The sequence below is a fragment of the Hemitrygon akajei genome, chromosome 23 (assembly GCF_048418815.1).
Source record: "Hemitrygon akajei chromosome 23, sHemAka1.3, whole genome shotgun sequence".
NCBI classification, from domain to species: domain Eukaryota; kingdom Metazoa; phylum Chordata; class Chondrichthyes; order Myliobatiformes; family Dasyatidae; genus Hemitrygon; species Hemitrygon akajei.
The window spans coordinates 64,385,060-64,407,263 of NC_133146.1; the positions used below are offsets into that span (position 1 = coordinate 64,385,060).

General features: G+C 38.8%; 1 protein-coding gene and 1 long non-coding RNA gene across 3 annotated transcripts in view; one reads left to right on the forward strand and one right to left on the reverse strand.

Moving 5' to 3' along the window:
- Positions 1-5,785: 5,785 nt before the first annotated feature.
- The window catches only part of rab11fip2 (RAB11 family interacting protein 2 (class I)), a 147,425-nt gene continuing 131,006 nt past the window's right edge, over positions 5,786-22,204 (reverse strand). Inside the window, exon 5 of one of the 2 annotated variants that reach the window (XM_073027852.1) lies at positions 5,786-6,143. In XM_073027852.1, coding sequence (XP_072883953.1) covers positions 6,024-6,143 — 120 coding nt within the window. In that variant the 3' untranslated portion in view covers positions 5,786-6,023. Of the gene's footprint in view, positions 6,144-15,929; positions 20,565-22,204 lie in introns of those variants that run through there. The other variant, XM_073027851.1, reaches the window with a different exon arrangement.
- The window catches only part of LOC140715512 (uncharacterized), a 32,958-nt gene continuing 22,929 nt past the window's right edge, over positions 12,176-22,204 (forward strand). The window contains exons 1-2 of the long non-coding RNA XR_012096144.1: positions 12,176-12,241; positions 14,837-14,888. This is a non-coding gene — a long non-coding RNA (uncharacterized lncRNA). The remainder of the gene's footprint in view (positions 12,242-14,836; positions 14,889-22,204) is intronic.

A 22,204-nucleotide genomic window follows, 5' to 3' on the forward strand; every position in this document is an offset into this window, starting at 1 on the left:
AGTGTTGAGGAAGCAGGTAGGCTGCAGAAGGACTTACACAGATTAGGAGAATGGCAAATGAAATACAATTACAAATGAGAAAATCTGCAAATAGAAAATCTGAGCAACACATGAAATGCTGGAGGAATTCAGAAGCTAGGCAGCATCTATGGAAAAGAGTACAGTCAACATTTCCAGCTCAAACCCTTTGGCATACATTTTGGCCTGAAATATTGACTGTATTATTTTTCATTGGTGCTGCCTGGCCTGCTGAGTTCCTCAAGCATTTTGTATGTGTTGGAATGAAATACAATGTTGGAAAATACATGGTCATACACTTTGGTAGTAGAAGTAAATGTGTGGACTATTTTCTAAATGGGGAGATAATCCAAAAATCTGAGATGCAAAGGGCCTTGGGAATCCTGGTGCAGAACACCCCAAAGGTTGACTTGCAGGCAGAGATGGTGGTGAGGAAGGCAAATGCAATGTTAGCATTTATTTCAAGAGGTCTAGAATACAACAGCAGGGGTGTGATGCTGAGGCTTTATAAGGCATTGGTGAAGCCTCACCTTGAGTATTCTGAACAGTTTTGGGCTCCTCATCTAAGAAAAATGTGCTGGCATTGGAGAGGGTTCAGAGGAGGTTCACAAGGATGATTCTGTGAATGAAAGAGTTATCATACGAGGAACATTTGATAGCTCTGTGTCTGTGCTCGCTGGAATTTAGAATGATGAAGAGGGATCTCATTGAAAGCTTGCAAATGTTGTAAGGCCTGGACAGAGTAGATGTGGAAAGGATGTTTCCTATGGTAGGGGATTCTAGGACAAGAGGGCACAGCCTCAGGATTGAGGAGTGTCCTTTCAAAGCAGATGCAGAAAAATTTCTTCAGCCAGAGTGTGATGAATTTGTGGAATTTATTACCACAGGCATCTGTGGAAGTCATGTGTTTGGGATTATTTAAGGCTGAGCTTGTTAGGTTCTTAACTGGACACTGCAACAAAGGTTATAGGGAGAAGGCTGGGGAGAGGGGTTGAGGAGGGGAGAAAAGAATCAGCCATGATTGAATGGACGTGCAGACTCAATGGGCCAAATGGCCTAATTCTGCTCCTATGTCTTATGATCTTATTTATTATTTTTATTTTTTCCTCTTTAATTTTTTAATTTCAGTTCATTAAGGTCTCTAGGGTGGAGATCTGCTACTCAGGCCCAGTGAGGCCTGTGCGGGACTCAAACCCAATGATGTGGTACAAATGTGGAATGAGCTGTCAGCAGAAGTGGTAAATGTGGTTCAACTGTAACATTTAAGAGAAGTTTGGATGAGCGGGGTATGGACAGCAATGGGATTAGGTAGAAGACCATGTCAGCATTGAGTAGAGGGGCTGAAGGGCCTGATTCTGTTCCTATGACTCTGTAATAGTCTTTCAAGAAATCATTTCAAGGACACAATGAGTAATTAAGACTGATCTTGTCGTCAAAGCCCAGAAACCCCCGAAAATCTAGATTTAAGTGGAAATTTATATCATAAGGTATACATTAAACAAATAACTACAGTGGTTGAAAGATAAGAGAACCTTAGGTGTCCAAAGAGGTGATGAATTGACTCAAGAAGAAAAAGTTAGGATCAAATGAATCTCATGAGGAGTATAAAGAAGCCAGAAAAGAACTAAAGAAGGGAAGTAGGAAAGCCAGGAGGATTCATACAAAGTCCTTGGAAAGTTGGATTACGGTGAACCCCAAAACATTTTGTACATCAAGCGTAAGAGGATAACTAGGGAGAGGGTGGGACCACTCAAGGACAAAAGCGGGACAGGGCAACATTTGCTTGGATGCAGAGAATGTGAGTGAGGTACTTAATGAGCACTTTGCTTCAGTATTTACCAAAGAAAAGGATATGGAGCACTAGGAGATTAGTGCTGAGTGTATAACGGGTTAGGGCATTTAGAGGTCAAGGAGGAGGAAGTGTTGGGCCTCTTAATGAGTACTGAGGTGGATAAATCCCCAGGGCCTGATGGGATTTACCCCAGGTTGTTGAATGAGAAATGTGATGAGATTCACAAACACGAGAATATCTGTAGATGCTGGAAATCCAAGCAACACACAAAATGCTGGAAGAACACAGCAGGCCAGGCAGTATCTATGGAAAAGAGTAAGCAATTGTTGTTTTGGGCCAAAATGCTTCATCGGGACTAGAAAAGATGAGAAGTCAGAGTAAGAGGTGGGGGAGGGGAGGTGGCAACCCCCTCCCCTCTTAAAAATAGGTACTCCATTGAGTACTGTTGGGGATGACATTCTACCTGGGAGAAGAAACAGCAGCTGTGCCTCTGGCACTGAGTCTGGCCCTGTGGCTCAGAAGAGTAGGAAATGGAAGAGGATGGTGGTAGTAATAGTGGACTTTATAGTCAGGGACAAAAAGCGATTCTGTGGGTGTGAAAAAGAAAAACGGATGGTAGTTTGCCTCCTAGGTGTCAGGGCTTGTTACATTTCTCCACACATCCACAATATCCTGAAAAAAGAGAGTGAACAGCCAGAAGTCATGGTATGTATTGGTACCAACAACATAGGTAGAAAAAGGGAGGACGTCCTGAAAGCAGACTACAGGGAGTTAGGAAGGAACTGAGAAGCAGGACCTCAAGGGTAGTAATCGCAGAATTGCCGCCCATGTCACATGACAGTGAGGCTACGAATAGAATGAGGTGGAGGATAAATGTGTGGTGCAAGGATTGGAGCGGGGGCAGATTTCTGGGTCATTGGCACCTCTTTTGGGGCAGGAGTGACCGGTACAAAAAGAATGGGTTGCGCTTGAATCCAAGGGGACCAATATCCTGGCGGGGAGGTTTGCTAATGCTGTTGGGCAGGGTTTAAACTAGATTTTCAGGCGGGTGGCAACCAAAGTGAAGAGGCAGAGGGAGCTTGTCGGGAGTTTATGAGGAAGGATAGGCAGATGATAGAGTAAAGATCCACTCGCCAGATGGTTTGAGATGTGTCTATTTTAATGCAAATAATATCATAAACAAGGCGGATGAACTTGGACTGTAGATCAATACATGGAACTATGATATTTTGGCCATTACAGAGACTTGGATGTCTCAGGAACAGGAATGGCTGCTGAGTGTGCCAGGCTTTAGATATTACAAAGGACAGGAAGGGAGGCAAAAGAGATGGGGACCTGTCATTGCTGATCAAGGATATTGCCACAGCTGCAGAAAAGGAGGAAGTTGTGGAGGGATTACCTACCGAGTCAGTGTGGGTAGAAGTCAGAAACAGAAAGGGGTCAATAACTCTACTGGATGTTTTTTTATAGACCTCCCCTTCCCCTCCCAATAGTAACAGGGGCATCGAGGAGTAGATAGGGAGGCAGATTCTGGAACAGTTCAATAATGGGGTTGTTGTGATGGGAGATTTTAACTTTCCTAATATTGATTGGGTTCTCCTTAGTGCAAGGGGTTTAGATGGAGTGGAGTTTGTTAGGTGTGTTCAGTAAGGTTTCCTGACGCAACATGTAGATATGTCAACTAAAGGAGAGGCTGTACTTGATCTGGTATTGGGAAATGAACCTGGTCAGATGTCAGATCTCTCAGTGGGAGAGCATTTTGGAGGTCGTGATCACAGCTCTATTTCCTTTACCGTAGTGCTGGAGAGGGATAGGAGCAGACAATTTGGAAAAACATATAACTGGGGTAGGGGGAAATATGTTATCAGGCAGGAACTTGGGAGCATAAAGTAGGAGCAGATTTTCTTAGGGAAATGCATGACAGAAATGTGGCAAATGTTCAGGAAACATTTGCATGGTGTTCTGCATAGGTATTTTCCATTGAGGTAGGGAAATTATGGTAAAGTTAAAGAACCATGGGGTACAAAGGATGTAGGAAATCTAGCTAAAAAGAAAAGAAAAGCTTATGAAAGGTTCAAGAAACTAGGTACTGTAGAGCTCTAGAAAATTACAAGGGTGCCAGGAAGGAGTTCAAGAATGAAATTAGAAGAGCTAGAAGGGGCCATAAGACCTTAGCAAGCAGGATTAAGGAAAACCCCAAGGCATTCTACAAGTGTGTTAAGAGCAAGAGGATGAGGTGTGTGAGTATAGGACCAATCAGGTGCAATAGTGGAAACATGTGCATGGAGTTGGAGGAGGTAGTGGAAGTACTTAATGAATACTTTGCTTCAGTATTCACCAGGGAAAAGGACTTTGGCATTGTGGGGATGACTTACAGCAGACTGAAAGGTTTAAGTATATAGACATTAAGAAAGAGGATGTGCTGGAGCTTTTGAAAAGCATTAAGTTAGATAAATCGCTGCGACCAGACGAGATATATCCCAGGCTACTGTGGGAAGCGAAAGAGGAGATTGCTGAGCCTCTGGTGCTGATCTTTGCATCATCAACAGGACTGGGAGAAGTACTGGAGGATTGGAGGGTTGCAAGTGCTATTGTCTTGTTCCAGAAAGGGAGTAGAGATAACCCAGGAAATTGACTGACAGATCACATAATTGAAACATGAGATTCTGCAGATTCTCCAGAGCAGTGCACAAACTCAGTGAGTCAGGCAGCATCGATGGAAATGAATAAACAGTTGGCATGTCTGGCTGAGACACTTCATCAGAACTGGAAAGAAAAAAGGGAAGACACAAGAATAAACAAGTGGGTGGGGGGTTTGGGGAAGAAGGTGCAACTGGAAGGTAATAGGTGAAGCCAGGTGGGTGGGAAAGGTCAATGGCTGGAGAAGAAGGAATCTGATAGGAGAGGAGAGTGGAACATGGGAGAAAGGGAAGAAGGGGGGCCACTGGGGGAGGTGATGGGTAGGGCAGAAGAGGTAAGAATCCAGTGTGGGGAAATGGGAGGGAAAGGGGAAGGGAAAACTTACTAGAAGAAGAAATCGAAGTTGTAGATATTCTTCTTAAGCCATCACCCTTACTAGGGCTTAGCGTGTTGACAGCAGCTTGCAGTCCTCTGTCCTGAGCCAGTCATTCAGTCTTTCAAGGTGTAACCCATTGAAAACGCTTCCTCTACCAGGGATGAGATCTCTGGAGCTTCTGTTGGCATTTCTGTAGCTCTGGGATTTTACGGGATGGGGTTGCTAGCCCTATACCCAATCCTCCCCTCACCCCAACTTACAAGGTTACAAGGCCAGGTTTGGGACCATCTATGGCGGACTTAAGTCAATATGGTGCATTCATTATCAGCTAAAGGGCGTACCTTATTGTATATGGCATATGTAAAAACTTGTCTGCTGTTGCTCACTCAAGCTCCCACTATTGGAAATGTTATTGAGCTTGCCACAGTACATCCAGATTCTTGGAATTTGACTCCTGGTACCAATTTGAGAACAGTTTCTTCTCATGTGCATCTCATAACATTTGTCTGGAGATCTCTTTGCTCCCCTGTGGATAAAGGAACTGTACTGTATTGGCCAAGTGTTCTAGAGAAACATCTCAAAATCATGGCGCCTCTCCTCTCCTGTGCAGTGCAATGTTTTCCACCAAGTCCTGGTCAACACCAACATGATTTTCTCCACCTGTTGCTGACATGATTCTCTTGTTTAAGCTATGCAAGCTGGCTTGAATTGACAACGACTATGTTCAAACTTTATTCAGATTGCTGAAACTTGAAAAATTGGGAAATCCTACCCTCCAACTCAGATGCACACAATTAAATAAAAGTGCTACAGCTGTTTTTAATCAGCCCTTCACTGGAAATTTAGGTTCCTTCTCTTGATTGGTGCATTCCATTTCTATCCACAGTTGAGATTTATCACATGAATGAAATCTGAGCCAAATCAATTGCACACTTTATAATCAAATACAATATCAGAGGTGTGACAGATACAGGAACACTGAACAAAGACTGCTGTATGTTAAACCATTTTTTTTCTGCTGAAATTTTGCACAGCAATGTCTACTCTTGGTTACATTCAAGCCTTACAATTTATTTTCCAAGTACCATGGGAAAATTGCAACTCCTGCAAAATATTACAAACATTTAACTGATGCTTGTTATGATGCAGTGTCTAGAGAAAATTATGCTCATATGATTCTCAAGATTAGTCAGCTGGTTATGTAGGGGCATCCACACTGGACTTCGATGCGAATGGTCCAGGGTTCAAATCAGACTGGCTCCTTGCACACTTTCCATCCGTGATGGGTTGAATGTTGAGCGAGCAACTTGGCCTCATCTATAAAAAAAGAAAGAAAAAATTCTAAAGAAATAGCAAAGTTGCTGCCCGATGTGCCTCAAGGCTCGGGAAGGAACATCAATTCTCAATAAACAAGGTTTCAGGAAATTACTCGCTTAATGTTACTTCAAAGCCAATTACAAATATATTTGTAACAATTTTAATTTACGTTATGAAGATTAAATAAAAATGTTAAACACTTCTTCAGGTTAAAGTAATTGCAGTCTCTTGCTACAATTAAATAGTGTTATTGTCCCAATGGTGACAGACTGCAAGTGTAGTCAATGGGATCTGAACTATTTTGTAAATTCCAAACTGCGTTCTTCTGCCAGAGCAGAGTTTGTTTTTATGTTCTGGTCTTTTCTATTATTAAGACAGATTTCTGGTCATTATCACATTGCTTTTAGTGGGGAATGCTGTGAGCAAATTATTGGCCATCTCGTTTGGAATTTCTGGTCCATCTCTGCTCCATGTAAGGAAGGAGCATTTCAGAATTAGAATCAGGTTTAATGTCACTGACATTAGTCATGAAGTTTCTTGTTTTGTGGCAGCAGTACAGCACAGGCATAAATTACTGTATGTTGCAATAAATACTGCAAAAAAAGGAGCTCTGAGGTAGTTGTAGAAGTGAAGAAGCTGTTCCTAAAACATTGAGTGTAGATAGTAATGAGAAGAGGACATGTCCTGGATGTTGAGGGTCCTTAATGATGAATGCCACCTTTTGAGCCTCTGCCTTTTGAAGATGTCCTGGATGGTAGGGATGTATTTGGGATGATATTGAAAGCACTGAGACCAATTTGCTACATACAAAGGCCTTGCATGAACAGAGGATGGAGTGGACCACCTTACAAACTCCGCACTAATTGCTCTGCACACGACAGTTTTTTTTGGAAGAGTCTGGAGGTTCTCCCAGTGTACTCACAAGATCAGAGAAGAAGTCAGTAACCCTTGATCCCTATGGACTGCAAAAATAAAAGATCAACTTATTTCAAGAATATTGTAAAGTACTTCAGGACACTGTGAAAGGTTTGTCACATGTACACTGAAACAAACAGTAAAATGTATCATCTGTCAATGACCATCGCAGTCTGAGGATGTGCTGGGGACTGTCTGCAAGCATTGCCATGTTTCTGGCACCAACATGGCATGTCCACAACTTACTAACACTAACGAGTACGTCTTTGGAATGTGGCAGGAAACCAGAGCACCTGGAAGAAACCCATGCGATTGTTCTGAGAACATAGAGACGGGAGGGAATTGAACCCTCATCTATCGATTACTCGCAATGTGAAGTGTTACACTAACCAGTATTCTGTTGTATAAGTAAAAATTCTCCTTCCTCTGTGTGAATACATAGGGCTTCATTCTTTGCGGGGGTCCTGAGTATCACATTCCACAAAACTTGGAAGGAGGCACACTAAATTGCTCAGGGCTACATTATATCAAATACATAGTACACAGACTTCATGCATGGTCTCAGAAAATTTGTTTTCAGTGCATTCGGGAGTCAGGTGTGAGTTCAACTATAATTTACTATCATTTCTTATGTGTTGATATAATTACAGGCGAGAAAGGCCACTTGGCTCACCTTTCCTCATTCACAGAGGCTCTAATATAACCACCTCCAGCTCCTGCTATAACATTCAATGTTTGTTAAATGATTTCAGAGGATTTTACCAAAATCACCCTTTCTGCACATTTGCACTCTTCCTTTGAAGCACAGCTGAAACCACTTCACATCAAAATAAAGACGACAGTATAAACACACTAAAACTATTTTAAAAGTCAGCAGTTGGAAAGAAAGGCAGTGCCAAAAATTACAAAGAGTTGCAAACTGGTTAATAAAAGGAAAAATGGGAGTTTGGGCAATGTTACAAACTGGAGACATGAGAAGCTGCAGATGCTGGAATCTGGAGTGATTTTATATATTAAAAAAACACAAGCTGCTGGAGGAACTCAGAAGATCGGGCAGCATCCATGGTGGGTAAGAAAAAATCAATGTTTAGGGGTTGAGACCCTGCTTCAGAATTGAGAGTGTAAAGAGATGAACAATATAAAGAGAGCAGGGGGATAAGTGTTGCCACAGCTAGCAAACCATAAGTGGACCCGGGTGAGAAACAGTTCCGGCAGACGAACTCAAGAGGAGTTGAAATTGCAACCGAGGTTGGTAGGTTGATTAGCAGAGTCAACAAAAGTCTGTAGATTTTGGAAACAAATGAAACAGAAAGTAAGCCAATAAGTTGAACCAAATAAGGGATGGATGTTGAGCATCTGGGAACAGTGGGTGAAGAGGAGGGGATAAGTGACCAAATGGGTTGAGTATGTGGGTGATGGATGGAACCAGGTGGGAGAGAGCACAGATAATGAGTAATTGGGCCTGGGGGCTGTAAAGAAGGATATGTGCAACATGACTGGGTGGATCAAAAGGATTAAGTAAAGCACAGAGGAGATGTGCTTAATCTGCAATTGGAAAATTCAATGTTCATACTGGTGGGCTGTGGATTGCACAGTTGGAAGATGAGGTGCTGTTCCTCTAGTTCAGGGGTTCCCAACCTTCTTTATGCCATGGACTAATACCATTAAGCAAGGGGTCTCTGAACCCCAGGTTGGGAACCTCAGCTCTAATTGGTGATTAGCCTCACCCTGACAGTGGAGGAATCCAAGGATAGCCAGGGCATTGTGAGAATAGGTCAAGAGTTGAATTGGTTCACAACAGGGAGCTCAAAATGACCAATGTTACAAATTGCATTGTGTGTGCATGATTGAAACATCATGTAAGTAAGGTCCACATGAACAAGCAAAAAGCAGGAAGATTGGAGGATGTACAAACATGATTTAATCTATCACATGACACTGAAGTTGGAATGTCAAGACTGGAAGTCAGGCTTGCTGGGTGTGTGAAGGAAGAGGAAGATTTATAGGAATATCAGGGAAGAGACATTCCAATTATGTTGAGAACTGGGGTTGTTTCTCCTTAGAGAGAAGATAAGCATTCGTAGATTCATAGCATCTGTGGAAGGAAGGCAATGATTAAAAAGTATTTTTCTTTCAACTGCTTTGACCTCCTGCAGATTGTTTGCTGATTCAGAGTGTAGCATCTGCAGTCTCTTATAGCTCCAGGTTTAGACAATATTTGATAGTGACCATAAGAACTAGGTGCAGAATTAGGCCATTCAGCCCATCAAGTACACTCTGCCATTCCATCATGGCTGATCCTGGATCCCATTCAACCCCATACACCTGCCTTCTCACCATATCTTTTGATGCCCTGACCAATCAGGAAACGATCGTCCACCTTAAATATACCCACAGACTTGGCCTTCACCACAATCTGTGGCAGAGCGTTCCATAGATTCACTACCCCCTGGCTAAAAAAAATCCTCATCTCTGTTCTAAAAGGTCACCCCTCAACTTCGTGTTCTCTAGTTCTGGATATCCCACCATAGTAAGTATCCTCGTCACATCCATCCTGTCTAACCTTTCAACGTGCGGTAGGTTTCAATGAGGTCCTCCCGCATTTTTCTAAATTCCAGTGAGTACAGGCTCAAAGCTTCCAAATGCTCTTCAAGTTAACCCTTTTATTCCCAGAATAATCCTCGCGAGCCTCCTCTGGACTCTCCCCAATGACAAGTCAAGTCGTCACTTTTATTGTCATTTCAACCAGAACTGCTGGTACAGTACATAGTAAAAATGAGACAACGTTTTTCAGGACCATGGTGTTACATGACACAGCCTTTCTAAGATATGGGGCCCAAAACTGTTGATGCTACTCCAAGTGTGGTCTGACTAGTGTTTTATAAAGGCTCAGCATTATCTCTTTGCTTTTATATTCTATTCCTCTTGAAATAAATGCCAACATTGCATTTGCCTTCTTGGAGTTGCACTTAAAATTAAAGACCACAAGAAATAGGTACAGAATTAGGCCATTGGCGCATCACTTGTGCTTTGACAGTCCATTGTGGCTGATTTATTATCCTTCACCCCACAACCTTTGACGTCCTGACTAATCAAGAACCTGTCAACCTCACTTTCAATATACTCAATGACTTGGGTTTCAAAGCCGTCCGTGGCAATGAGTTCCACAGATTCACTACCCTCTGGATATAGAAATTTCTTCTAATCTCTGCTGTAAAGGGAAGTCCCTATTCTGAGGCTATGCCTTCAGGTCCTAGACTCTACCACTATAGACAACTTTCTCTCCACTGTATTGGCAGAAATTATTATTCCTTTATTATTAGCCGAAATAAACAGAGGCAACATCACGATCAGACCGTTCCAGGGATATGCAATTTTTCATAACGATTTGTGATTTGGAATTCATTGCTATCAAGGGACTGGAGGTGTCAGAGAGGAGAGAGGACTAATCGGAAAGCTCACTATGGCCACAAGAGACCAAACGGCCTCCTGAGTTGTACCATTCAATGAGAAAGAAACTCTTAACCCAGTGTTTTCACCTTCACCATTACATTTTCCTGTAAATGTCTGCAAGAAAATGAGTCTCAAGGTAGTTAGTACATGGTTACATATACATACTTTGATATTACTTGGGACTTTGACATTTTAAAGCATCATTACACTACGATCCAATGACCAATTAAAGAAAAAAATCCCGACTGATTGAGAAAACCACAGTTCTTGTGGTAATCTCCCCTCGCGTCTTGATTATTATTGTTTCAACAAGCTGTAGTTGTCGCGGCGATTTTATACTTTTTGAGCGCAGTTGATTTTAAGTGTTCCAGTTCTTTCATTTCTTGACGGTGCCGACACCAATGTCACCACCCGTTACTTCAAAATATATCGAGTTCAACCTGCTGTTGTGTCCAGCAGACAAAAGACGAGCAAGAAGCAGCACGCTTCCAATGAAAAGAGATCCCATTTTGTTCTTGTGCCCCAGTGTGGGTTTACATTAAAATAGGCGCATCTGTTGCAACCAGACACTTGCCGCTGTTTAAACGGCATACAGAGATCCATTAGCCACCTCAGAGCCTCCGGCAAATCCCAACAACCGCCGCCAGTTAACTGCACTGATTGTTCATGTAAACTTCAGAGCGAACATTATCATTTTTAAAAATTTGAAGCAGGCACATAACTTTCTAAAAGTGGTCCGTTAAGCTTTGGGAAGGAGTAAAGGGAAGAATGGGTCCCTGCTGTCGTACGGATAAAGTGAACTTCGCCAAATAGGTGAATTTATTTCTTCTGGGAGCATTCCTGATTCAGTTGAGCCAAGATGTTATTTCACAATGGTACTTTGAAAAAGTTATCAGAAAGTCGTGAAAGTTTGAGGCTGCAACGCCCTGGAAAGATTTATTTTAATATTTAAAAGCAGCACACGCCCGTGCAAATCTAGAAGATATACGGCGAGAGCGATCTGTGAACAGTTGGGGAGCCAAAGTTTCTCGCCTTGTGTTGCCTCTGTTATCACCTGTTTATTGTCAGATTCTTTTCAGACGCGTGTCAGGTAAGAACGGAGACAATGGCAGAGACATGAGCCTCACGCGTGCCACGTCTGACATCTGATTACTTTGGGCATTTTCAATTTCCATGGCAATCAAGATTAGTTTACTTTTTTTTAAACAAAGTGTTTTGCAAAAGATGGGAGCCCATGTCCAACGCGTGGACTCGAATGGAAGGAGCAGCTGGCTGCTGCTGCTGCTGCTGGGGGCTCCGAGGCATCTGCTCCTCCTGCTCGCTTTCTACATGAAACACCTTTATTCCATCTGCTAAACTCCCCCCCTCCAAGCGTTTCAAATGATCACCCACCTGCAAGTGACAGCGGATATCGATCCGCTTTTATTAACCACCAGATTAGGCTAATTTCATTTCATTACAGACAGCACGCTTCTATTTAAGTGACACGCGTTTACCACCCGACCTCTAAACAACGGCATGTTTATAGACATTTCAGGTGTCGCCGTGCGAAGATCCTCTTTGTTGGGAATGGGATTAAGTTGCACCATTTTTCTTTCAATGACACCACTTTGATGATGATGTTACAAATTGCATGCAGTATTTTTTTCTCTTTTCTCAGGTCTCCAAGGAGCCATATGTTCTAGCAGTAGGTAAATGGATAAAAAAAACGCAAGAAAATCCACCCAAAGGTAAGTGGATTATCATTAATTTATTAAACTTTTTCCTATTCATAGTGTTTTGTTTAAAACATTGAACCCGCTGAAGTCAGTAAGGAAACCAGCCGATAAGGCGCGGAGCCACTAAAACCTTTAGCAGGTGAGAGCCGCTTCTGTACTCAGTGGAAGGGTGTAGGGGATTCAGATAAACGGAGATGGGGTTTATGAAACGTTACGACGTTAGTAATTTGCTTTTAATCTTACATTCATGGATTGCTTATACATATCTACAAATTCAACAGTAATAATAAACAATTTGGTTTGTTTGGATCGTGTGTGACAGTAAAAGTACAACTTCTATTAACCTTCACTAGGTGACATGGGTTCTACCTTTACTGAAGATTAATGGACACTTTTAAATGCCAACATAAGAGACAAAAAAACCGTCAGCGCACATTACTCACGATTTTATATATTAAATAAATAACCAGCTAACTCTCCGTTATTCTAGGAATGAGAAATCAACCGTTGTATAAAACCTTTAAAATAAACTTAACATGTTCCCTTTATCAGATTTACATTAAATCCACTTTGGAAGAGGATATACACAAGCATATTAAACTTTCATCCCTGTAATGAATGTAACGTAACTATTAGCAAATAACCTGAGCAAAGAACAAAGTACTGAGTAATTTGTTAAAATTGTTTTATAAAGCCAGCTGTCTAGTATCATCAATCGTTTGAGTGTTCTAATTTAAGGCCTCACCTTGTTTTACATGAATATCAATTAATGTAAACCTAAATTAAACACTATATTAGCAATGCAGTTTATTTCTTGCAGTCAAACTATGGATTTAATAAAACGTGACCAAATTAATACAGTTGGTTTATTTCCAATGGAATTGCTCTTTTTGCAGTTTAGATTTTTTTCTTTCAAACACCACTTGCAATAATTAATTCAAAATAGAAGAATCTGCAGCCAATCTTGGTAGTCTGGGAATAATAATCTCAGTATTAAAGGAACAGAGTGTGCTAGTGTTTAGAAACTCATGCAGGGGAATGGGTGATCAAACATTTTGTACTGTAAGAAAACCAAACAGCAGGTTCATTACTGTCCAATAGATTAGAACTGGAATTTGGAATCACCTTGTGCAGATATAATTCAAAATGTCATTACAAATCCCACTCCACATTATATTTAAATTCAATGGACATTAAGAACCCTTGGCATGGGTGTTCTCACAAAACATGAAAAATATCTGCAGAGTTGACGTGGAGAAAAAGTGTAATCTCCTCAGCACTGAAGTGAATGATTCCACTGCAAAACCAATCATGAAACTTGTCCCATATTAATACAATTAAGCATTTTTTTAAAAAAGGTATTATTTAATTAAAAAAGTGTAAAAAGGGTTTATTCTAATTTTGAGCACCGTGATTGTGAAAATATTTAAATTCAAAATAAATCAAAACACAGAAACAAAGGCTCATTATGGATATATCATATGGTTTTAGTGACTATAAAAATGACATTTTTTTAAAAAAGATGTTTTTTGGTATCCTTATGGCCAAATGAAAAGCATAATAAAAAGAGTATCCTCAGAATTGCAAAGGAGCATACTGACTAGAAACATTCTCTAAAGTCTAGCTTCAGTAGCAAGACTTATTTGTACTAGGTATTCTATTTGAGAGACAGCATACAAGATCACAGAAACATGCTGGAATTTGCAAACTTTCAAGCTGAATGGGGCTAAATTTGCATGTCTGAAGCATAATTTTAAACTAATTTAAAATTGTATTGTTTTTCTCCCCAACACTGTACTGATTTTCAATGTTTAGACAATACAATTACAAAATAAAATCACCTAATACCATATAATATATAATTTGGCACCATTCTGTAAGATGTCTCTGTATGTCCTCCCTGCAGAATGTGTGGGTTTTCCCTGGGTACTCTGGTTTCCTCCCATAGTCCAAAGACATACCGGATAGTTTAACTAACTAGCCATTGTAAACTGTCCTGTGGTTAGGTTAGGGTTCAATCAGGTTTGTTAGGGATTGTTGGGGTGGTGTGGCGTGAAGGGCTTACTCCGGGCTGTATCACTAAATAAATAATTTAAAGTGGCAGAGAATAAAGGACTAGCTGTGATATGCTGAGAGGTGGCCAGGGGGATACTGGGGGCCATTAGGTTTCAGATTGAGCATCTCCAATTTGCATCTCAATTAATGAAAAGCAAAGTAATTGTATCAAAATAACTGATTTACAAATGATTTTCTCAAGTTATTGTATCGAGGGAATTATAAATACAATTGATGAGGCACCTAGAAGCTAGAAATAGTGTACTACTTACTGAAACCTCCAACAAAAAATGATTCTCATTTGTCATTACTAACATTGAATGCTATATAGATAAATGGACATTTTGTATGTGCATGGTTCTCTTTATTTCAGTGGGCCAAATTAGTGCAATTGTGAAAATTTGCCAAAATTACCAGGTATTCTGAATGCTCAATCACCAGTTCTTGATTTCCCAGGGCCTACATTTTGTTTACGGTGTTTAATTTTGCCTTTCCATCATCAATGGAAAATACCTGTGCACTGCATATCAAAATTTTTCATGATTCTAAAAGATCCCCAACTTGGTCGCATCTGAAGCATCTATTAAAAGAAAAGGAGATCCAGGTTTGTCAAATCTTTTCTTTGTGTAATTAATTCAGTACATACGAGAGATGATTGAAAAATGTCATTTAATAATAACTTAATCAGTAAATTAGCACAGTATTTTATAGCACCATTAGCTAAATGTGTTGGATTATCATAAGAGTATGCTTAGATTTGGAAATTATATTGTCCATTTAATAAAAAATATATTGCATTTATTGTGTATTTACTGGTATCTTTACAAACTTTGAGGACTATGCGTAATTTATTTTAGTGATAAAGCGTGGAGAAGACACTTCTGGTCCTTCAAGCCACGCTGCTCAGCAACTCCACAGATCTGACTGACTCTAACCTAATTATGGGACAATTTACCAGTTAACCTACCCGTTATGTCTATGGACTGTGGGAGGAAACTGGAGTTCCCGGGGGAAAACCCACGCATCCTTTGGGGAGGTTATATAGAGACTGCTTACAGAACAGCGCCAGAATTGAACTTGGAATGTCCTGAGCTGAAACAGCATTGTATTAATCACAATGCTACCATGGTGATCAATTATCATTGGTCTTCCACATAATTTGGTCTTCATAGGTTTTATTCTATAAAAGATAATAAAAAAGATCACTGTTCAATAATGTCTCAAAACTATATTGAAAGCAATTTTAAGTGAAGACAAACTCAGAGCTAGCTAAAAGATATTACACACAGTTCTATGCTATAAAGATTTTAAATGCGAATATTTGTTTCTATTGCTCTTGAATGGAATAATTCTCCTAAACTGCAATCAAATTAGTAAAAGTGGTTACATTTACAAATATTGCAAATTTATGTATTATTTTGATGCACATTACAATCTGCAATTCCTTTTAAGGTTTGATATGCACCTTAAATGTGTTTTTAAAAAGTTACTCAAAAGTTGAACATTATAGCATTGCCTTAATAATCTTTTTAAAATGTTTCTTCATGGCCTTACAAGATTCTTAATGCAAGCATCAAATGAATTCAATTTATCCTTTAAACATGTTACTCTCCTGATAAAACAGGGACAACATTGCATATTATATTTGATCGACTTTATTGAACACATGAAACATGCAGTATTTGGTTTCTAGCAATGATAAGTTATGAGTTGGTACAGAAATGCAGAACATATTGAGGAATTTAATGCATTATGAAAGATATGCTTTGCCACAACTTGCATTGTAAATGCAATCAAACCATTAATAGATTAATACCATCAGAAATCTTTAACCGATTGTATTTTTTTAAACATGCAATCAAATTGAAAGCCATTTATAAACATCCTTTAATAATAAAATGCATGCTACATCAAGCCACACGCAGCCACTTTTAGGTTATTTACAATACCAAATATGGAATACTCATTTCATATAAAACACAAACATACTGACTTAAATTTCTAGTTTTTTAATATGTCATAAGTACTGTACAAGCAAGCTAAATGAATCATTTTACTTAAAATGCTTTTGATTCATACAATTTGGCAGGAAGATATGTAAATTTTCATTTTAAAAAAACTTCTTGCAGGTCATGCCTAATGCATTTAAAAGCATCAAACGAAAACCTTGCATAATACATTGCTATGTGTAGAAACCTCTGATCATAGTATGCTAAATTCAATTTTCACTGTGGAAATTGTCCATTATATTACTGTGCAGCACTAAACTTAAAGCAGCATGGATGTCCATGCAGTATACTTTTTGGATGATGATAAATAGATTAGAATATTTTTAAATAAAATGGAATAAAGCCACATTCATGTTTATTATGTTCTACTGTCTTTGTATCAAAATATTATTAACTCATTCTTAAAAGTTTACAGAAAACCCCGTGCACGATTTGTGCATAAATATGTGCCGTGACTTGGAAGTGGGAATAAATTCTGAACAACCAGGTCACAGGGCAAAGCTAGTACCAGAATGGATACAAGAATCAAATATGAAGAGTTAAGTTAGAGAAGTTTTAGAACTTTACAGGCAAATTAGCTTTGCCAACTTTCCTCAGAAGACTCTGGTACAAATCAGTGTTAATTCTGAAGTCAATGAAGGCATTTCAGCTACAGCAATTTACATTCTTCACCAAAGAGTAATGATGTCTACTCAGTGAGAGTACCAGCTAGAGTACTGGACTAAATTGTTTAGCAGCAAACTATTTGCCCAAGAAGTCAACAGAACAGAAAGAAACCTAGCAATGTTCAAGTATACTGTACTTTTGAGTATCAACTTAAAACTGAAAGATTCAGCTGCCTTCCTTGGTTCTCTCAAGACATTTAATCTATTTTGATATTTGCCCCATTTGTACAATTTATTGGTAGTGATGAGTACTTTGGTGAACTTGCAACTTTAGTTATTAAGTCCTCAACTCTGAAGTAGCTTGTAGCCTATACAGGTTTGGGTTTGTATGTTAGGTTATTTACAAAATGTTCAAATTTCCCACAACAGCTAACCAGTGAGGTAAGTCAACTGCCTTGTGGTTTGATTAAGATGCTGAAGTGAAAAAGCTTATACTTACTCATTATGAAGCATAAATATGCAAAATTTCCTAGCACCAATGCATATACCTGTTCCAGTTACACAATACAATTCCTTTGTAAAGGATCTCAATTGGTTTGTTTACTATTTCACAAACTAATAAAGAGCGAGTAAAGGCAGTGATAAGACAGGAACACTTTCCATCACAATGTTTTAACTAGGAGTACAAAAATGGTATTTGGAGTCAATTAACAACCTCATCATGAAAAAGTAAAAATGTGCCAAGTAAAATATATTGGCACAACAGAAGATTACAAACAATGGCCCAGAAGTACATTCACTTTTCAATTGTGAAATTGCATGCAACATTTCTACGAGTCAAAGTGTAATTGAAATGTGGTCAAGCCCCAGTGTGTAGTATAATTACTGTGGTCTTCATACAAATCAATATAAACTAAAAACTGAATAATATTACATTATCCTCAAGAACTGGCATTATTACATAAAGACTAAGAAAACAATCACACCATTGAAGGACCCATTTTCAAATGTCTTTGTGTAAAGATTAAATACCCCAAGCTGGAATTGTACTGCACTGTGAACTCCCACTACAAATAGAATGCTGACTCCTTCAGCTCTGTAATTGGCAGTTGTCATAGAGTTCAAGCAAGCATTGTTCTCATTAAATGTGCACCTTATTAACATGCACAAATTCACATACCTTTTGCAACTCAGTTTTCTCTGTATGTTGCATTTACAAAGGTTTAATAAAAAAATTCACCTGTCCTACATACTTGTAACTGGTTTGCTTCTAAATTATTAGTTATCTAACAAGCACCTTAAAGAGTTAAAGAATAAGACAACTTAAAGGTGGCATTTCTGTAAAACATTTAAAAAAAAGCAAGTGCACCATTTAAATATTTTGTTGCAAAATTTCATTTACAAAAAGTGCAAAAGCAATATTGGCACCCAACATTTACAAAGATAAATGTATTTTGTAAAAATTAAAAAAAAAAGCATCCATCTTATCCAAAGAAAGAAGCTACAAGAAATCGAGGTCCGGAGCAGGTGGACAAATAATTGGGGTATGTTATACTTCACCATTACTGAAAAGCCTCTATAATTGTAGTTCTCAATTAATGATTCTAGAGGAACACTAGGGCTGGTCACTTTCATGTGTAACACACACCCCATATCTGAAGATGCTTACTACGCTAAGTGACATCAATTTCTAGGCACATGCTCCAAATAGGCATAGTTGCCTTACTTCCAAAATGTTACTTTGGACTATGGCTTATTTTAAATGCACACAAAATCCAAGTGTATATTTGGCATGAAATGCACAACTTTTACTCAAAACACCAAAGTTGTGTCCTTTACATAAATGCATGTAACAGTGTTTGTAAATTTTATAGTATCATTCCTCAGAGTTGGCATTCTTTCTGAAATACTGAAGGATCCATTTATTGTGCAAGCTCTGTACTACAGTATAAAAATGTAGTAGTACTTAGGGCTGGAATTGACTGAACTGTGAACTCTGTACAAGATAAGATGGCGATATTCGTTGATAGGAAATGAAAGGACAGCGTGGTGGTTTGCAGCCTTCCTTCATCATAGTGTTCTCTTGTCACCATTATATAGCAAACTATCTTTCACTGGAATCTCATCATAGTGTTCTACTGTCATCTTTATATAGCCAAACTACCTTTCACCAATATCTCATCATGCAACCAATGTTTTAAGTTTTGTTCATATTTTGGAGAGGCATGGGAGTGTAGTGGTTAGAACTTTACAGTACCAGCAATCCGGGTCAACTTCAAGGATGTTTTCCCCATGACTGCGTGGAGTTCCTTCAGGTACTGCTGTTTCCTCCCATGTTGCAAAGGTGTGCTGTTTGGTCATTGTAAATTGCCCTATGATTAGGCTGGGTTAAAATGGGGGTTGCTGGGTGGTGCAGTTCCCGGAGCTGAAAGGGCCTATTCTCTGTATTCAATAAATGTTTTGCAAAAAGAATGCTCATTGTATTTTACAGTACACTTTCATTAGAGCAAGATAAATTGGACAACAAAATGAATGTAGAAAGAAACTGGATTTGCAATGCAGTATTAGGCAAATACATGTGGAAATGTGTATGAAAACAAGCTTCAAAAAAGTATTTTGTTCTAGAAGAACTGGAAGATTCAAATACAATAGATAATTGAGAAAAACAAAGTGATTAGTTTGACACTGTTCAATATACTGACATCTTGCTCAAATACATTCAAATTAACCCTCACAATTTTTGCAATATAAAGAACACTAAATTTATTTTGCTTCACAAAATGAATGAATAAGACCCTTTCCCAGAGCACACAGACACACAATATATAATCAAGTAATAGGCAAGTATTAAAGGATAAATTTTGGCATCAAATGGTGTATTGACATTTCGCTTCACAAGATTCAAGTAAGAGAATGGCTTTCATAATGTAACAGGAAGCACGAACATTCTTCAAAATGAATGCAAGACCCTTCTGAGGTATGCAATCAGAACTGCAACCATTTAAATGTAATTTACAATGTGACCATCTTCATTTCCGATTCTATATCATTCTATTGGTGCTACATTCCTGTTAGATAATACAAAAATACATCTGTGAGATCAGCTTGTGAGAGTGATGCAGAACCAAGGCTCTTCCGTGATCAATCTAACTCCGTGAATTCACTTTGTAACATCCTATTAATATCTTATCCATACATGAATGAACTAACTTTGAAAAAAAATTTCAAGTTAAGTTCATGTTTAGGGTTAGTCTAATTGGGAAGTAATGCAAGAATTATAGATTCTATTCTGCTTGGAAGTAAACATTCAATACTCACTACAGAAAGCTTTGCAGTATCTCTGCTCTAGAAATTCTTTACCTGTTTATAGATTATACAAGTCTTCAGAGATGATTCAACAGACACCAAATACATTTGATCAATTCCAAAATATTAATTGAATCATTTGTTTTTCGACAGCTTTCCAGCTTTTCTAGATGGTTCATATGGTACTCTAAGAATGCTAGGAGTTTCCTCCATCACTCGTACAAGGAGGTTATCGATGTAATCCTCAAGTTCCCGGATTTGGCTGTCCTTCCTTTTAACAAGTTCTTTGTGTTTCATCAGTTCATAGATCAGTTCATCATAGGATAAATTACGATATGTAGTGGTTAGGAGGCTGGGATCCTGAAACCAGAAACTAATATTAGATTGTATACATTTTTATCTTCCTAATATCAAGGACTCAAGCAACACCCACAATGTGCTGCAGGAACTCAGCAGGTCAGGCAGCATGGAAGGGAATAAACAGTTGGTATTTCGGGCTGACACTCAATGACAGTTGTTTTAGGATTGTTTGCTGAGCGTGGAGGTTAGGTCACAAATGTTTTGTCACCAGTCAAGGTGACATTATCAGTGCTCAGCAAAAAAAAACACACAACAGCTCCCTGATAATGTCATCTCTACCGGTGATGAAACGTTTGTGACCTAGCCTCCAGGCTCAGTGAACAGCCAGTGCTACCAATCTTCTCATTCATTTATGATTGTTGCTTTAATTAAATTCAAGTTCTAGTTTAATTATCTCTCAACCATACATGAATACAGGCAAATGGAACAGCATTCCTCCAGGGCCAAAGTGCAAAACACAGTACCAAAGGCCATACACAGCATAAGGCTGATACAGCACATATAAGAGAGCTGTAAACTTAGCTACACACAAAAAAATCCTAAACAAAACTGAATATACGGATCATTTAAAACATGAAGAAAAGCACTATTATCCTCGCAAAAGGCAGAGATCTACAAACACTGAAAGAATTTGAACAGTGATTTTGTTGGAAACCAATGGAAAGGGAGTTTATCTAAAAGCCAAGGCACCAAAAGAACTCCTGCCTCACCCCTCCTTTCTCTGCAATACTAAACCCATCTCTTTTCTTTCTTTTCCTATCAGGGAAGGTCATCAACCTGATATGTTAATTGTTTCTTTCTCAGAAGCTTCTGCCTAACCTGCTGAGTATTCAACAGCTCTGCTTTAATTGCATATTTACAGCTGCTGCGGTCATGAAGAGGAATACCTTATTTGGATGTACAAATTGAACATTAGAAATAATTTGATATTTAAAAACAGATGCTTTTATATAACTTATTGTACAAAACTACATTTAATAGGCATGAAAAATAAAGACTGATATTTCTTATCTGAACTAATAGTAAGTAAAATATACTTGGCAAAATCACCTGAACATTTGGGCAGATTTATAACTAATAACCAAAAATATAATTAGCTATGTCCTTTTTATTAGTTGTATCTGTGTACTGATAATTAGTGTGTGACTCCTTGATTAATACTTCCACATTTTCACTCTGAGATGAGGGGGAGGAATGCACAATGGTCTTAAATGAATAACCAGAAATATTATTGAGAAATAATATATTAACTTATAAATTGTATTTAACCATCACTCTTAGATCATGAATGGTTCAAAATTAGTTCCATTTTGCTCAGTATGCCGAAATACTTCGTTGAAGGACAATCTTGTGTGATTGGACTAATTCCTCCATATAGAAATGTGGGCAGCTTATTACAAACCTTAAGGTACCTGAGAAAGTATCCTCCCACAGCAAGCTGGATTTTGTGAGGAAAAGCTAGCTGGTGCCAGCAAGTTTAGGATTTTCATGAATGAGGAAATCTTCACAAAGTTACCTCTTGCAAGCTGGCAGGTTGTAAAACACCTCCACCTATTAACCCACCCCACTACCACAACATACACATCACCTAGCACCACTTTATGTACATTCAATCATTCTGTGAATATAACAGCAACTGT